Source organism: Fistularia commersonii, chromosome 17 (assembly GCF_037954325.1).
Source record: "Fistularia commersonii isolate RoL2024-O1a breed Wild chromosome 17, RoL_Fcom_v1.0, whole genome shotgun sequence".
In the NCBI taxonomy this organism is placed as follows: domain Eukaryota; kingdom Metazoa; phylum Chordata; class Actinopteri; order Syngnathiformes; family Fistulariidae; genus Fistularia; species Fistularia commersonii.
In genome coordinates, this window is record NC_141300.1 from 3,309,579 (window position 1) to 3,326,094 (window position 16,516).

The 16,516-nt window shown below is 37.1% G+C and overlaps 1 protein-coding gene across 1 annotated transcript; it reads left to right on the forward strand.

Moving 5' to 3' along the window:
* The first annotated feature begins 3,563 nt into the window (after positions 1–3,563).
* wfdc1 (WAP four-disulfide core domain 1) lies at positions 3,564–16,320 on the forward strand. Its single transcript, XM_086163343.1, has 6 exons — positions 3,564–4,041; positions 11,842–12,037; positions 12,131–12,214; positions 12,922–13,062; positions 14,225–14,275; positions 14,354–16,320. Exons 1-6 carry the CDS (start codon positions 3,778–3,780, stop codon positions 14,410–14,412), a joined length of 795 nt encoding a protein of 264 aa, XP_086019469.1. The 5' UTR covers positions 3,564–3,777; the 3' UTR covers positions 14,413–16,320.
* Positions 16,321–16,516: the final 196 nt, after the last annotated feature.

Genomic DNA, 16,516 nt, shown 5'->3' on the forward strand with positions numbered 1-16,516 from the left:
ATGCAGCTACCACAATCTAAAAAAATTTCATCATTCATGAAATAATGAAATAAAAAAAATGATTGATATTTAATTTAAACTACAGCTCTGATATATACAATAACTCATATACAACATTCATACATATTGAGAATTTGCTCAAATATTATATCTCAACACTAACCGGTTAGTGTGATAGATACAGCCTCCTTTCCTTGGCTCACAGCTGGTGTTCCTGGATTGGGTCAGTTGATCTTGTGCCGACATCAAGCTCTTGCAAGAGTGACTTTACAAACTAACTGTTCACAGCAGCAAGTTGTCCCCGATCATGAATACTTTAGTTCCTTTATCCTGTAGATGTACATGCACATAAACAGTTTATTGAAAAGAAGCAGAAAGAGATTGCCGAGTCTTTCAGCTCAATGAAATGTGGTGTTGGGTTGTGAGGTGAATCAGCTGCTTCCTTATTTAATCTTGCACAGCTGCATATAATCTTACTTGTGTACCAAAATATGATTACATAGACTGTAATATTTCATCTGAGCACTCAAAACCCTTTTGCAAGGATTTGATATGTAACTTGACAGATACTTTGATAAAGCACACAGGCATGGAAGTAGTTCTTGCTTTTTTTCTGAACTTCTGTATGATCATGGTAAAAAGTAAATGCATATGTGCATTGACGTATATTTTGTCGGGTAAACTCTGTGTACAAATACATAAAAATGCACAATTCTTCTATTTCTGGGAGAGAAATATAGCAAATTGCAAAAGTAGACAACATCAATCACACACGTCTCACACAGCATATTGTGAAGGATCCTCCAGGAAGAGATTGGCAAAAATGTTAGATATGTAAATGAAGCAGGTACTGAGGGAAATGGGCTATAGAGCACAGGACTGTTTTAACTGTTTCAAAGAAGATATTATGTGGTGATATTCAGTTATGTCTTTATTATGTTGCAATCGAGGTGTCCAAAATTTAGTTAGTGTCAAAGCTGTGAGTGAGGTAGACAGACAGTTTAATGGGCTTTGGCTGATGTCCTGTATTCAGTGTGTTCAAAATAAAAGGCTGACTGAGCAATACCAATGCCTCGTCATTTCCAAAAGAGCAAAACCCCACAGCTTGCTACAATACATTGTCTTCAAATATTAATTTGGTAAAAAAGCAACACTTGTTAAAATGAAATAGCTAAAAAAAAACAAAGTTTAATCTCAAGCAGTACATATTCTGTCCAGCTGCACTCTCCAACGACATATGTTTGTATTTGGAGTTTTAGAAAACATATTCCAGGCCATCAGCATCACATTGGGCTGCCTTGACTGCCAGGCTTCCTTCTCTGGACACCTACCAACTATTAAACCAGGAATCTGGCTGGATATAATCCTCACCATCATGTGATATGGAACCCTCTGAGACACTTAAACACTCCACCCCAAAAAACAGCTACAATCAACAGCTTTTTACTGCTGAGAATGTGTTCCAGGTGGAAAGAATCTCTGTGTGTCTGTGTGTGTGTATTGTTAAAACTTAGACGCCGTATGATTTATTTACTGCTGAGGTCTGCATATGGTGTTGCAGTATGTGTGTGTGTGTGTGTGTGTGTGTGTGTGTGTGTGTGTGTGTGTGTGTGTGTGTATGTGTGTGTGACCAGAGTGTCAGTGGCCTCAATACATCAAACCATATCCTTTAGATGAAACCAATTGCTTATTCACTGTTAGTGAATAAATTCCAGAATCAGTGAAACATATCCAAAACCTTGTAATGCAGGAAACTCGAGGTTTGAAGTTTTTCATGTTCATTGTGAACTAAGAGTGGGTCAGATGTTGCAAAACTAAAGAATTATATTTTAATGATCTCCCAAGTATATATAAAATATTCTTATTAATATTGAATCCCCATTTTGTCCTAAAAAAGTTCTTGAAGAGACAATTGTCATATAAAATTATGTTTTTAATGTAACTAATTTTATAAAATATTACAGCATTTTGACAAAAAAAAAAAACAAAACTCCACTGTCTTGGTATTTAAAACCAGGGGTTCAAAAGGTGTCCTTGTAGCGCTGGAGAAAGTAAAGTTCCTGTTGGGGGAGTGCAAAAAATGCTTTCAAACATTTAAAATGGAAAATTTGAAATATGTAAGGACTGTTAAATTTTAACACTTAATTTTTATTGTAATCATTTAAAACCTGTATCCAATAATAATAATAATAATAATGATAATAATGATTATTATTATTATTAGTAGTAGTAGTAGTAGTAGTATTATCATTATTATTGTTGTTGTTGTTGTTGTTATTATTATTAATCTATTTATTTATTTATTTATTTATTTTTTATTATAAAAAGGTGGCAGTGGTTTGCATGTTCTCCCTGTGTCTGCATGGGTTTCCTCCAAGTTCTACAGTTTCTTCCCACAGTCCAAAAACATGCAGGTTAGTTGGAAAAATTGGGAAAAATTGCCCATATGAATGGTTGCCTGTCTGTTTATGTAGCCCTGGGATTGACTGGCAACCAGTCCAGGGACTTCCCCGCCTTTGGCCCAACCGCAGCTGGAATAGACTCTGGCATCCCCTCGATTCCGACCAGGATAAGCAATAGACAGTAGATCGACGTATGGATGGATTGATTGATAATAATAATGATAATAATAATGGCTGCATGTCAAAAACTTTAAGGTTAATGTGGGTTGTACTGTTTAATCGATCCGTCTCTTCAACCTAATCTTTGTAACTCTTTCATTGTCTCTTGTCAGCTAGTTCTGTCTCCTCCCTTTCTGCATTTCTCCATCTCTTTACTCTTTTGTGCAAGTGAAGCCAGGGGCCTCACAATGACATGAGCCGTGCTCCTGTAAAACTAATAATGACTGAGATTTGTGCAGGCTTAGCATTCTTTCTCCCTCTCAGTGCAAAACACTGAACTGAGAATGGAGCAAGGGGAGGAGACAGAAAGGGGAGAAGTTCCAAATGGTAAAGTTGTTGGTGTTGCGTCCAACTTAAAAAGGAAAGAAGGTTTGAGTTACTGGGAAAAGAAGAAAAGGAGATCACTGAAGCACACATTATAGATACAGTCCAGAGAGGCCCCTTTCCCCGAAATACACCACATGCTTCATTTTTCTATGGGTCACTGGCTCATAAATCACACTTCTGCCGCTTTGAAAATATATCATTTTAGACATGGGATTTCACAGATTTTGCTGTGCTCAAGTGCAACATTTTAAAACGCATCAGCCTGTTTTAAAGACAAATCAGGAATGTAAACACATGCATATATACTCTCAACTGAGCCATAGGGACGAAATCAGACGGATTCTTTTAACCTCCTTTTTGGCAGACCTATTTGTTTTTTTCTCCTTTAAGACATTCAGAGCAAAACCACACCACTGTAAAATATGTAACACCAACTTAGTTTTGTGAAATTCCCATAAAGATCCCCAGATGTGCTGTAAGATAAGACAAGGGTGCAAGGGGGGAGGTCTCACACAATGCCCTCTCGACCACTATCCCCTCCCGATCATCATCCCCTCCCTCCTCTTTTCACGAGACATGTGCACACACTATGCCAGCAGACAGCCTACACTTTCAACAACTGATGCACAGCTGCTGTTTCTTCCTTCCTCTGACTATTCTACCTCTTTCATTTCTCCCTCCAAATTGCCTCCATTCATTTCTGCAGCCACCCTATCTTCTTTTCCCTTCCTTCCCTTCTATTGTGTCATTCTGCCGAGCACTTTTCCTCAGGCAGATATAAAGGCAGGTCCTGTTGAAAGGAGAGGGCTTGTGTAATCTCTGGCTTCACATGAGCACTAGAGAGTCAGTGCTTCAGCTGGAAAGCCAACGCAGAGAACATACCAAAAACTTGGACGGCAAACTTTGGAAAAACACAGGAACAAGGAATACCTATTCGACAAGAAAGGGGGAGGGTGACAGAAAGCTTTCAGAGTTGTGTTGTAGAAGCTCTTTGCAGACAATGCCAGGCTGTCTGGTGCTACTGTTGTCCCTGTTGGTCCTATCCACAGGAAATTATGCCAGAAAAATTAGGAAAAGAGGACTCAACCAAAAGGTAAGCCTGCCAAAATCTTGGTTTACTAAGTACATATTGTATTTTTCAGTCTTCATGAGAGTGGATGTAAATGAAAGCTCACAGCAGCACAGTACAATACTTGTACTGTTACAGAGAGCTATTTTTTGCACTGTGATAGGAGTTGTGTAGCTGAAGTGGGAGATGTTGCAAATGACCTTAGACCTGGAGTGGTTTTATCTTTCTGTCAGTCTGCCTGTCTGTCTGTCTGTCTGTACGGCTGGATTTGATAGAACTACAGAGAGAACTAATGAAAGAAGGGCGGGGAGATAAAGATATGTTCATTTACTTTTTTTGCTGGGAGCTACTGTATTCATCATGCATTACCATTCATTTAATGACTAGGAATGGTTAATGACCAAAAAACTTTCAGTATAATGAGTCATATGTTCCAAAAAGAAACCTTAACTGCCTTGTTACCTTACCGTCTACACAGACAGGTGCATAGCATATCAAATGAAAGCACACTACCCTGTTACTTTGCTTTCCTAACAGACAGAATAACAATTGAGGCACCTTTAGAGAGCTTTAGTCAAGACTGAAATTTGTTGATTTGTGATATTAACACACCTGTGTTGATAGCATTCTCGGTTTATAACAGGCAGACAGCTTATAGCAGGGAAGGGCCTGCTGAAAAGAGTACGTCAAAAAGCTCAATTTTTCATCTTTTTTTTTTGCTTGGCGAGATTGTTCAATATCAATTTCAACTTTTAGAAATGGAAGCCCCAAATGTGTAGTCAACATTTTTGTTTGGCTTTCCACCAGATTCCAAGCGATCCTTCAGATATCTGAAGCTGAGGTATGATAAACGATCCCTCAGACGACAAACAGATAATTAATATCATTCGAAGAGGAAAGTAGAAATAGATAGTAAATAGAAAATAGACATAGCCAAACAATTCATTCAAAGCTTAACAAAAGAAGCAATAATATTTACCAGTGTTTGTCAAGATCTTCATCAAGAATCAAAAAATGATCTGTTAAAATAAGATACACAACAAGCACATCCAAACCCTACATATTGAACTGAAAAAAGCTTTCAAAAAATAAAATTGCAGTTTTCCAATTGCAAACTTTTAAATATTAGTCTTTGGTTTTGAATACTGATAATTATTTATTTGTTCTTTTTGGTTTTTGGTTTTTGTTTATCTGAAACAAAAGGCTCACTTACCCTCAACTTGTCACTCTGTTTTTTTTTTAATCTATTTTTTTAATTACAAAATCAAAACTCGAATAGCCAAAGTCTTTCCTTTATCCTTAAATCTTTTCCTAGAAAGTTAAATGAACTGCCTGTCTGCTATTTACATTATTTCAGTAGTTGCTATTAACACACACAATTGTATTTTTAGCTGAGTTCATTTATCTTTGATGCACTTTTTCAATCACTTTGTAATGATTAAAAAGCAAGATTGCTTAAAAACTAGGGAAGAAAAAGCTGCCACTGGCAAGAGAAGACTTAAAGAAAAAAAAAATGAAGATGCTCTGATTTTAGAGCTTGAATAATCTCCACAGACTAGAGACTCACTTAGTTCCTGATGAGGATTGGAGGATCAGACTGTGCAACAGGTCGGAATAAGTCGTCCATGTCACATTTCCATATGAGTAACTGAGGGGCACACTTAATTTGAAAAATCATCGTCTCATTGTGTGTGTGTGTGTGTGTGTTGTGGATTACTAGTGTAGTGGGCAGGAACTGCACTCACGCAGTGGGCCCCTGCTTGTTAACTCAGTTCAGCCTAGCTGATTAGTCATCTTTAACAAATGTGCACTGTAGCATGTTTGCCTTCCCTTTCACTATTGCCTCAACTCTGCACCCTCTTATGCTTTAATGTTCTCACTTTCTGACAAGGTTATGCCCTCACTGACCCAAATCCCTTCTATTTTCACTGATTAATTCTCTTCCATCATCCAAAATTGTTGCCCCAGTTCCTCCTTTTTAGTTCTCTGTTCACCCATGCAACTCCTGCAATATAATCCTCCATTTTCCTTTTAAAAAATATCCTATGACTTCTTTTCCTACTGTCAGGATGAACTGAAAGCAGTGAACTCACGGGACTCTGCTTCAAAGCTACTGTACTTTGAACATGTCGAAACAGCTGCCCCCAACACACACACACACACATACACACACACACACACACACACACACACACACACACACACACACACACACACACACAAATAACTTCTTGTCCTTGCATCTATTGCACTTAATTTCTTCAAAGACACACAACAATCCACACAGTGACTGTCTTTCAGCATACGCCTGACACTATGATTTAGATAGTTTATGATCACCGGGTAGCAAATTGGAGATAAAAAGAATAAAAAATACAGTTCCAGACTGCAGCAGGGTCATTTATCTGATAACGAATTATAGTAAATACAGTACAGAATACAGTAAATGTGATTTGGACTGTCCTTGCTATTAGATTTGACACTGTTGGAATGTCTTTTGAGCAGATTGACTTTGGGTCACCGTGCACATGGTGCACATCTACTAATCATTTTTATTTCATTTTTTTGTTTTTTGTTTTTTCTCAAGCAAGTTACTTCATGTCTCTGTTTGAATGATTCAATTAAACACACAAATGTTTAAGATGATGGAAAAGATAAACCATTCCACATCAGCTAATGCAGACTGTCTACTTTTATTTTGCAGGGAACAAAACAAAAAGCTGGTGATTGTGATCCTGCAGATATTTGGGATTGTGCATGTGGTTGTGTTACCTGGTATCTGGTGAATGAATTCTGTCAATATCAGACCTGATTCTAATGATGAAGTGTATCTGTTCCACCTCTTATTTTAAACTTTTAACTATATAGTGGTAAGGCCCCTGAACCCCCTTAACCTACTGGGGCAGTTAAGGGGTTAAGACTCCAACCATGATATGTACTGTTAACCAACTCTCTCTATATACTCTATTATGTAAGTTATATAAGTTATTCAGCTTAAAGATAACTGTCTACTGATACCCATTAACACAGTCAAATGGTATTTCAAACAGGAAACTCATCTTGTTCAGCAGTTAGAGTACAGGACATTTGATAATAAACATGGTGCCATACACAGAGACAGAATCCATGTCTGCTTTAGTATTTCCATTAATAATAATTTATCAGAACTGTAGAGTATGCTATTTTGATGTGGTTGTTTGTCGGCAAAAAAATTGAATTTAACTGCTTTAATGACAAGCTAATGACAATACTTTGCATGCACTTTTCCATACATGCTACTCTTATTCTGATAATTGGCCAGCGCATCAAATAATGGCCCCTTTTACGCAGCATTTTCAAGCCAAGGGTATTATGCGGCTATTATGCGTCTATATGTGTATAATAGTTCACAGAAGAGGGTGGAAAAATTTGATCATGCTGACTCTCTGACTTTGATTAAAACAGTAACCTTTGTGTAAGAGTCCTAAACCCACAGGTAACACAACAGCCGCTCAAGAAAAGGATGAAAATAAGCATGATTGTGAATGTATAAACTGTATTTGAAGTCAAGCTCAGTCATATGTTGCCTGTTTGACATTCGAAACACCTCCACATCATTTTTCATTATGTTATTTGTGTAACATGTAAAAAATGACCGATCAGACATTGGAAACACTGTAAATGGCAATTAATGATTGGTGTGTGTGTGTGTGTGTGTGTGTGTGTGTGTGTGTGTGTGTGTGTGTGTGTGTGGGTGTTGCAATGTCAGTAGATCTTTTACATGATGTGTGTATCTAAACAGGAAAAGTCCTATCGGTCGATATCAACCTGTTCTTTCACCCCTATTTCTAGTGCAGATCACTGTGTTTTGCCTTCCTGTAACAAGTTATCTTTTGAAACATATACCAAAAAGACAACCAACCCTGCAAATGTGATATCAGAGGTATAATTTTAATTGTCTAAATGCAAACTAAGCAAACATGATAAGCTTTGAAATAATGTATAATTTTGACTACCTTAAGTGTTGCCAGACCCCGCAGTCTCTACACAGAGACCTGCTTCTGCTATATCATGTGACATAACATCAAATCTATAAATAATTTGCACCCCAAATTGCCCTTGAATTTTGATTAAATGTATCCTGAATATATTGTTTAACTTTAATATTTAATTACACATCTCAAATTTGTTGAGGTGACACATACAATATGTTCAAATATGTAATTCTTTCTTTATTCGCAATAGCCTTGCTGGGTTTTAACCTCACTCTTACTCTCGCCTGCTGTCTTTCAGTCTCACCATTTCTCTGTCAAACTAACTTGCTGTGAAGAAAGGGGTAATGACTCTTGACAGCCCAAAAGCTAACCAGATGTGTTCTTCATTTAGACATGGGAGCGCTGTTTCTTGTTTTGCATGGGTATGGTCATTCATGATCTTGACCTCGATAGTATGGGTGCATACAGTGCATTCTGTGACTGAGGGTCAGATCGTATGTGTAATTTATAAACAACCAGCACGATTTTAGTCTGAAGGCAAGAGAAGTACCACAGATGCCCAAGGATGAGGGCAGGGTGTGCAGAACATACAATTGCATTGAACTGGAAAAAAAGAGGATAACACATCAGCAAAAATATCAGAATAAGAGGCATATCAAGCAACAAAATAGAGACAATGCTGCAAATAACAGTGTGTCTGTCTTCCAGATCAAATAATGTGTTCAAATCTGATCTGAGAAAGATAAAAATAATAAATTACATTGAACCCAACTAATCACACAACACAAAACAGATGCAAGAAAAATATTGAAAGAAGTTAGGGATGGGCTTTGTTGAAAGGGAATGAAAAACTGGCATAAGGGAACTACATTAAAGCAGGAAGGGTAATTACATATGGAGAAAGAAAACAAGGACAGGAAGTGTACAAGAACATGGCTCTAAACAAAGTAATTATTAAACTAAAACAGGAAGTCACGAGACCGCAAATTTACACACGATCACAGAGGGAGAAATAAATTCAAATTATGAACTCTGGTTGAAACATAACATTACATAGAATTATATCCACAACAAGGAAGTAGACGTAGAAGTAGATAAAACCTGAACCCAAAATTCCAAATTGAACACAAGAGCTTATTACATGTTCTAACAAGCTAATGGTACATACCACATCAAAAACAGACGCAAGACACCTGGAGAAAGAAAAAGAACATCAAGTCCATAAAATCGAGGCAGAAATGATAAATGGCCACAGATTTACGAGCGCTTTGGCACTGTCTCCATGGGAGAGTTGCATGGCAGACAGAAGTGTAAAAAAGAAATATTCAAGATCAGAGAGTGTGCAGGATTGTGTGATAGACCTCAGGATGTGCACCATGGCAACCCCCCCTTGCATCAAAAAGCAGGCCGACAGTGTAACAGATATGAGCGCTGCCCAGGAGCCAAGTTTGTGGATGCTTTATGATGGATGTCAAACCTTGTGGCACTAAACATTTTGATGGATTAAATGAGATGATACATATACATATATGACCCTACTCATACTTGCATAGCATTCATAGGAATATGTGTGTGTGTTCTGCTTTTCATGTTACATGTTACATGTTTCCTTCATGTTTATCAAGATTATTCTCCACTGTAAGAGTCTCATTTCAGTGATGACAAAACCCCTTTGGGCGATTGCCTGAGATCACTGGTGTAGCACTTAGATAATTGTGTCCAAACTGCACCCGGTTTGTCCCCCCGATTATCACGAGACCTACATTCTACTGTTCGCAAGACTTACTCACTACAATATCCCACTGCTGCCACAAATGGATTTTACTCCACAATTCATAATTCCACACTAAAGCTGGAAGATCCCCGGTTATCTAAACTTCCTTTTGTTAGGAAGTTTAGTTTGTTTGCTTGCAATTCTGTTCATTAATTTCCAGTAATGGCATAATGTGCTGGAATCCTGACTTTTTCCCTTTTTGAACTCATGTGAGTTTATGAAGAGTACTTTATGAATCAGATCTTGATTTTACTTGTATGTATCTATACAAGTGCTTGCATCTATCTGACAATCAATAAATGACCTTGATATATATGCAGTTAATTTTGTTTGGTTACTCAGTGACTTGTGTAAAGAACAGTTACAGCAACACATAAAATCTGCTGTAAAAATTAGAAATAATGATAATAAAAACATAAGTGAATAAAATGGAAATTGGATCAAAATAGTGTGCATGCCTATATCGAAGTCAATACAAGTAAATACATACAATACAATAAATGATGGATACTATGGAAAACAAAACCTGTGACACCGTACAGAACCATGTAACTAAACCCATATCCAGCATCCTAGATATTTCTTTACATGAATTTTAACAAATTTTCCCTTTGGGAATCAATAAACTAGTATCTTATCTTAAAAAAAGACCAGTGCAGTCCTGCAGCTTCTATACAGAAACGATATGAAAGATCCCATTATGTTGGCCCCTACTCAGTAATGCTGCAGAAAAAAGTGCATGCGTGTCAAAGAGCATGATGCAAGTCAGAACAAAAATCATCATTTAAGGTTATCAAACCCTGTATGGTATGTGTTGTAGCTTAGCGCACAGATTATGTCGCCTACTTTCAGATTCATCAGGGTATTGTTTTCACCCAACTTAAATAATCTTCTCAGCGCAGGTCAATATGTTTGCAGACAGGCAGACGTGCATGCTCAATTTAAGTCACCAGAGCGCTTTCCAACAAATCTATTCTGAGTTTTTAAAAGCCTGCCATCTAGTGGTGCACAGAACAATATTAAACTCTATTATCAACTTGTAGTGTGTTGAAGTGACTTGGAGGTTTTATCTTAAACCCAAAAGCAGTGTACTCACCACATCAGAAACTAACTGAAATATTAAGTGGTACACATGAGAGAAAGATTTATAAAATGAACAGGAGAATCCTCTATCCCAGTGTTTCCCAACCACCGTGCCGCGGCACATTAGTGTGCCGTGAGAGATCATCAGGTGTGCCGTGGAAAGATGCCCACTTTCACCTGATTGGTCCGAAAATTATTTATCCAACGCAAATAATGTGTCTTCCTATGTCTATGTGGGCAGCGCGCCCCCATTCGATGGCAACGGGTAGTGAATTAACCTGTGCATCTGTGTATCTGAGTGATTAGTGACGCTTTGCGTGATACATTTATAAAATAAAAAGTACTTGTATCTGCGTAAACAAACAGGCAGCATTGTTGAAAACTACCAAGACGAGTGAGAAAGCAGTGAAAGCTTGCTAGAAAGTTGCCGAACTCATCTCTAAATCCAAACAGCCACACACCGTAGCAAAACATTAATACTACCTGCCGGCAAAATCACTGTAGAAGAAATGCTGGCATTGATAAAGAAATAGCCCGTGTTCTCAGACATATTGATGACATGTCTTCAGATATTGAAAAAAGTGTTCTGGAAAAGTTGCACATCAGTGGGAAATTTGCCTTGCAACTTGACGAATCTACAGATATTATGTTTACTTAGTGTGAAATCTAATATATATTAGATATACGGTTTCATTCTAATTCGATAAAAAATGTTTTTGACATATTTATTTGGTGGTGTGTCGTGTGATTTTTCTAATGTAAAATATGTGCCGTGGCTCAAAAAAGGTTGGGAAACACTGCTTTATCCCTATGCAACCTCTGTAAAGGTACTGAGTTTGCAAGTCAATATTTTCTTTACTCTAAAGCTGAATGACTTGGTAGAGCCACTGAAACTAATGATAAAATCGTCTGATACAAAGGACTGCACATGCCAGGAAAGAGGGAAACAACTAATGTCATTTTTTTTTTTTTTTTTTGTTTTCTGACTGTCAGGACTATGAGTACCCCAACCATCCCCAGTCTACGCAGCACCAGAAAAATGACAGATGCCCACCACCACCCCAGATGCTTCCAGAGCGAGCTTGTGAGGTGCCAGGCTGCCGATCAGACTCGGAGTGTGAGCGCCATAAACGCTGTTGCTACAATGGTTGCATCTATGCCTGCCTGGAGTCTGTTCAACCACCACCAGGTGACCAGGAGAACCAGATGTATCATTGATCACAGAATGGATTTTGCAATGATCAGTCATAATTTCCCATGTTGTTGTGTGACTTTTGACCAGTGCTTGACTGGCTGGTTCAGCCCAAGCCTCGGTGGCTAGGTGGCAATGGCTGGCTACTTGATGGTCCAGAGGAAGTTCTGCAGGGTGAGTACACAACTGACCTATATGGAAGACTAAAGAGGCCTTGGATAAAAGAAAAACATGGCTAAAAATGTGCCTCTTAATTTCAGTTAGCATACACATTATATGAACAAATATTATATATTTAACCTTTCAATTTGACATTATCAATTTTTGATACCCTGATCCAAAAAAATGTTTTCTTTTTTTCTTTTTAAAGTGATTTTTTTGTCTATTCTAGTTTCACTTAGTGTTGTATTTATACTGACATGAAACGTATTGAATAAATTCAAAAGTAAAACTTTCAGCAAATAAGATTTTATTTACCCATTTTTCATCAAACATATTTAAAAGAATTTTGGAAATGTATATCAGATAATTCGTGTTTTTTCAATTGTTTTATTTATTACGGTCCTCTGCAGTCTACTGTGGGCAGGGAAACTGTTTACAATAATCATCAATTTACCTTCAAGTGGATTCAAAAACCTGCAGAGCAGCCTTTTCTTGTTGAATATGACACAAAAAAGTAGAAGGAAATAAAATTGGGCACACAGTAACAGAATGGGAAAGGCAAGACCTTTTGAAATTTTCACTCACACTTCATATCCAAATACAGTTTGATTACTGTATGTAAATCACATTTGGCCCTCAAAGTGTCATTTGTTTTCTTGTTAATGTACATTTCAAATGTGTTTGTTCCTTTAATGCACAGTATATATTCTGCCCACTAGCTGAGGCCTGCAGTACAACTGAGGATGGAGATGAGCCTCTCCATTGTCCTACGGGCTATGAGTGCCATATCATCAACCCAGGAAACCCTGCAGCTGGCATCCCTAATCGGGGTCAATGTATCAAGCAGCGCGGCAACTCTGGTAAGAGAGGGGGATTTACATAGTTATGATAAATATTGGACCACAGGCTATTCCATTTCCAATCTTGCTTTATTTTTTTTTTTTTTTTCCAGAACTATTCGCTTGTTTATCTTCTCATAAAAATTCCTTTTCATATTCATGAAAATATTTACTTTTGACCTAACTACTCATGCAGCTGAGAGAAGAAGGAATGTTGTTGTTTTGATCTGCATTGTAAGCTTCGCCTTAGGGTGCTTCAATGACTGTTTCCAAGAACATTGACCCATATCCAAGGTATAGCTTAGAGTATAACATTAGAAAAACAGTCTGAACAAACATCTCAGTATCCCTCATATAATTTTTCTATTCATCCAGACACACTAAGATCATGCTTTTTATATCTTTTATAATACAGTGTAAAGCCAAAATGATATATTTATTTGTGCCGTCCCATAAATAATCAAATACAGATTTGGGCCATAAATGATTTTATATTGCGTGAATCATAATAAAAGCATTAAATCAAAAAAATGTGAATAATCAATGTGCCATTTCTTGCACACTTTTACTACTATTACGCAAAAGAGAAGATTTATGGTTGCAGTGAAAGGGGATATTAAGTTAAATTAGATAAGCAAAGAGGGTGCAGAGGATAGGGTTAGACAGTCAGATTGTTCTCTGTGAGGAACCCTGAAGGGAATAGCGGAAAGGAAAACTATTACTTCTATTGCAACTATATTTAGTGTATTGATTGCCAACACATATTTAAATTGATCAGTACAGTTTTAATACTACTCACATGCGAAATCACACTTTGTAACGGGTTAAACTCGAGAAAATTTGAGAAAACCCAGTCAATGTTTATTGTGGCCCATTCATGTAATATTTTGCACTGCTAAACTGCTGTCAAGAAAAAACTGTAACCTGTTTACATATATAATAGGTTACGATCGAGTAAAAACAAGAAGATGGCTCACTTTTATTATTTGTATTATGTTTTATATTTTTTCTCAAGCCACATGTGGAATATCCCAAAAGTTAGCAGCAGCGTCAAATAGTTTTAAAATATTTTGAGTTTTACATTTGCATAGATTTATTACTATTTACGTCAACATTATAGCTGTTTGTCTAAAGGATACGACATAGTTATCATTTGTTCTCATGTAATTGTTATCATTTACAGATGGACGGGGACTAAGGCACAAATATTTTAAGGATTACAAGGACTACTTAGGTAAGAGAGGTAGTATGGATCACTCTAAACCATGTACTAATTACTGAATCAGAAACTGAAGTTGGCTTTTCCCGACAGGTACTAATACGAACAATGCTGTAGGGTACGAAAAACATCATCACAAGCACCTAGGATGAAGATCTTCAGCATACACGGATGCCCCTAATTTGTAATTCTGTTTAAGTTTTTACATTTTTTTTTAGTTTATCTGCTCTCAGATTGACCTGACCTCAGTCTCACCCCAATCTTAAAACAACACCTAATATAATATCAACAGTCTTGTTTGATATTTTCTCATCACCGTCTGATCCTGGGTCGGGTTTGGCCTTCGTACCAGACCTAAAGTTTCTACCTCCTCTTTGCTCATCCCTGTTTTCAGGTCTCTCCGCAGTCACAAAGTCCTCTGGAAGACAAGTCTGATGCATTTAATGTAATATTTACAGCCAAAGAAAGAGTGCTTTTTTTTGTCTTGGTCTGATTTCTGTGAAAGGCTGAAGCATAGATTTTAAGAGAGGGACAGAGTAGCACAACAACTCTTTACCAAATATATCAAAAAGAGAAAGAAATCACATCATTTTATGTCTTTACGGTCAGAGCCAGTTTATTTGCGAAATAATCCAAGGGTGAATGAGGGTGCCACAGGTAAAACAACAGCAAATCGTGCAGACAAAATGTAAAATCGCTGTTTGAAAGTATGTACACAGTATTTAAAGAATGCATTACAGTACTATTATATCGGGCTTACAGGATCACATTTAATGAAACAATTGTATGTATGTATAAGATACCAGTCAGCAAACAAGATTTTTGATTTTATTTTTGGCTCTGAGAAACTTCATTCGACTCATTGATAGCAACAGCCATGTAACGGTGAAGTTCAGAAACGCGAATAGATCGTTTTCAGTCCTGAACTCTTACTGAAGCCACTAGATGACACCCAACGTCCAAAACAACCCAGACCAGGCATTTGCGCACATGGTGCATATATTTGCATTCACGTTCGACACAATTTATTGCTCATAGGTATAACTCTTAAATTGCTCTTAATCTCATTTGTCTATGTCTGTCTGTCTGTCTGACTGTCTTTCTGTCTGTCTCTGTTTGTTTCTTTGTGTAGTTGTCTGTTTGTTTGGTTGTTTGTTTGAAATAAAGGTAGGTGATGACTTTTAAACATTAAACCAAAGAAACAATAGGAAACAACACACATTTGGGGTGGAGAGCCTGTCAGCAAAAAAAAATAAAAAAATATATATATATATATATCAAAACCATATGGTTCTGTATATTTCTCTCTTTTTTGGGGAGGAAATTGCTCAAATATCCTGCTCTTTGATCTTGAGTGCTTTATCACAAAATCCAACCAACAGAGTAGGTTGTGGTTGTTACATCTTTGCACAATTGCATAACATCCAAAACTAAATAATCTTATTACAATGAGAAATGTCTACAGAGCATATGAAATGTCTGTGCTCTGGAAGCTGCTGGTTTAGTTCAATCCAACAGTAATGACTGAGAGGTAAAATATATCTTCTATACATATGTGAACGCTGCAATATTTGACGAAAGTTTTAGTAATTCTACATATGGATACATTTAAAAGTACTGTAAGGATTATCACTTTTAATTAAGTATATATAAACAGAAAATAGACTGTTTTCTTGGTCAGTCTATGTGTTAATTGTCTGATCCAGTTATAGGAACAGATAATTTTGGCTCAATGGTAATTGTGCACCCCATGTTGCGTTAAAAACAGTCGAAAGATGCTTTATTTTATTCTGAAACTGAAATTACTTCATTATCCAACCTTAGTCATCTGGCCAGAAGACTTGTAACTGTTAAATCGATTCTGATGGTGCTCAGGTTCATTATTGCCTATAATTACAGGAATAAGCTGTTTGCGATACAAAGAAACACAATAAGCTCAACATCAGAAACAAAAGCTGTAACCATTATCTTTGTGCCGAACTTAAGTGATGTTGAATGTTGCTCTTACTGGTGCTGTGATGCCTCCTTGTTTTTGCAAAATAAAAGTACGAAAAATTGAAATCAGACTCAGAGTTTAGTGTGATCTCTCTCTCTCCAAGACAACACTAATGCTACATAAAATGAATACCCTCTCTCTGTTTTATTTTACAACTCAGCACAAAATTGTCCATACAGAGCAACTAAATCAATAACTAACAGAGGAGCCCTCAGGGAAAAGGACAGCGTTCCTCCCTGCAGTTTATGTAAACCGTGACA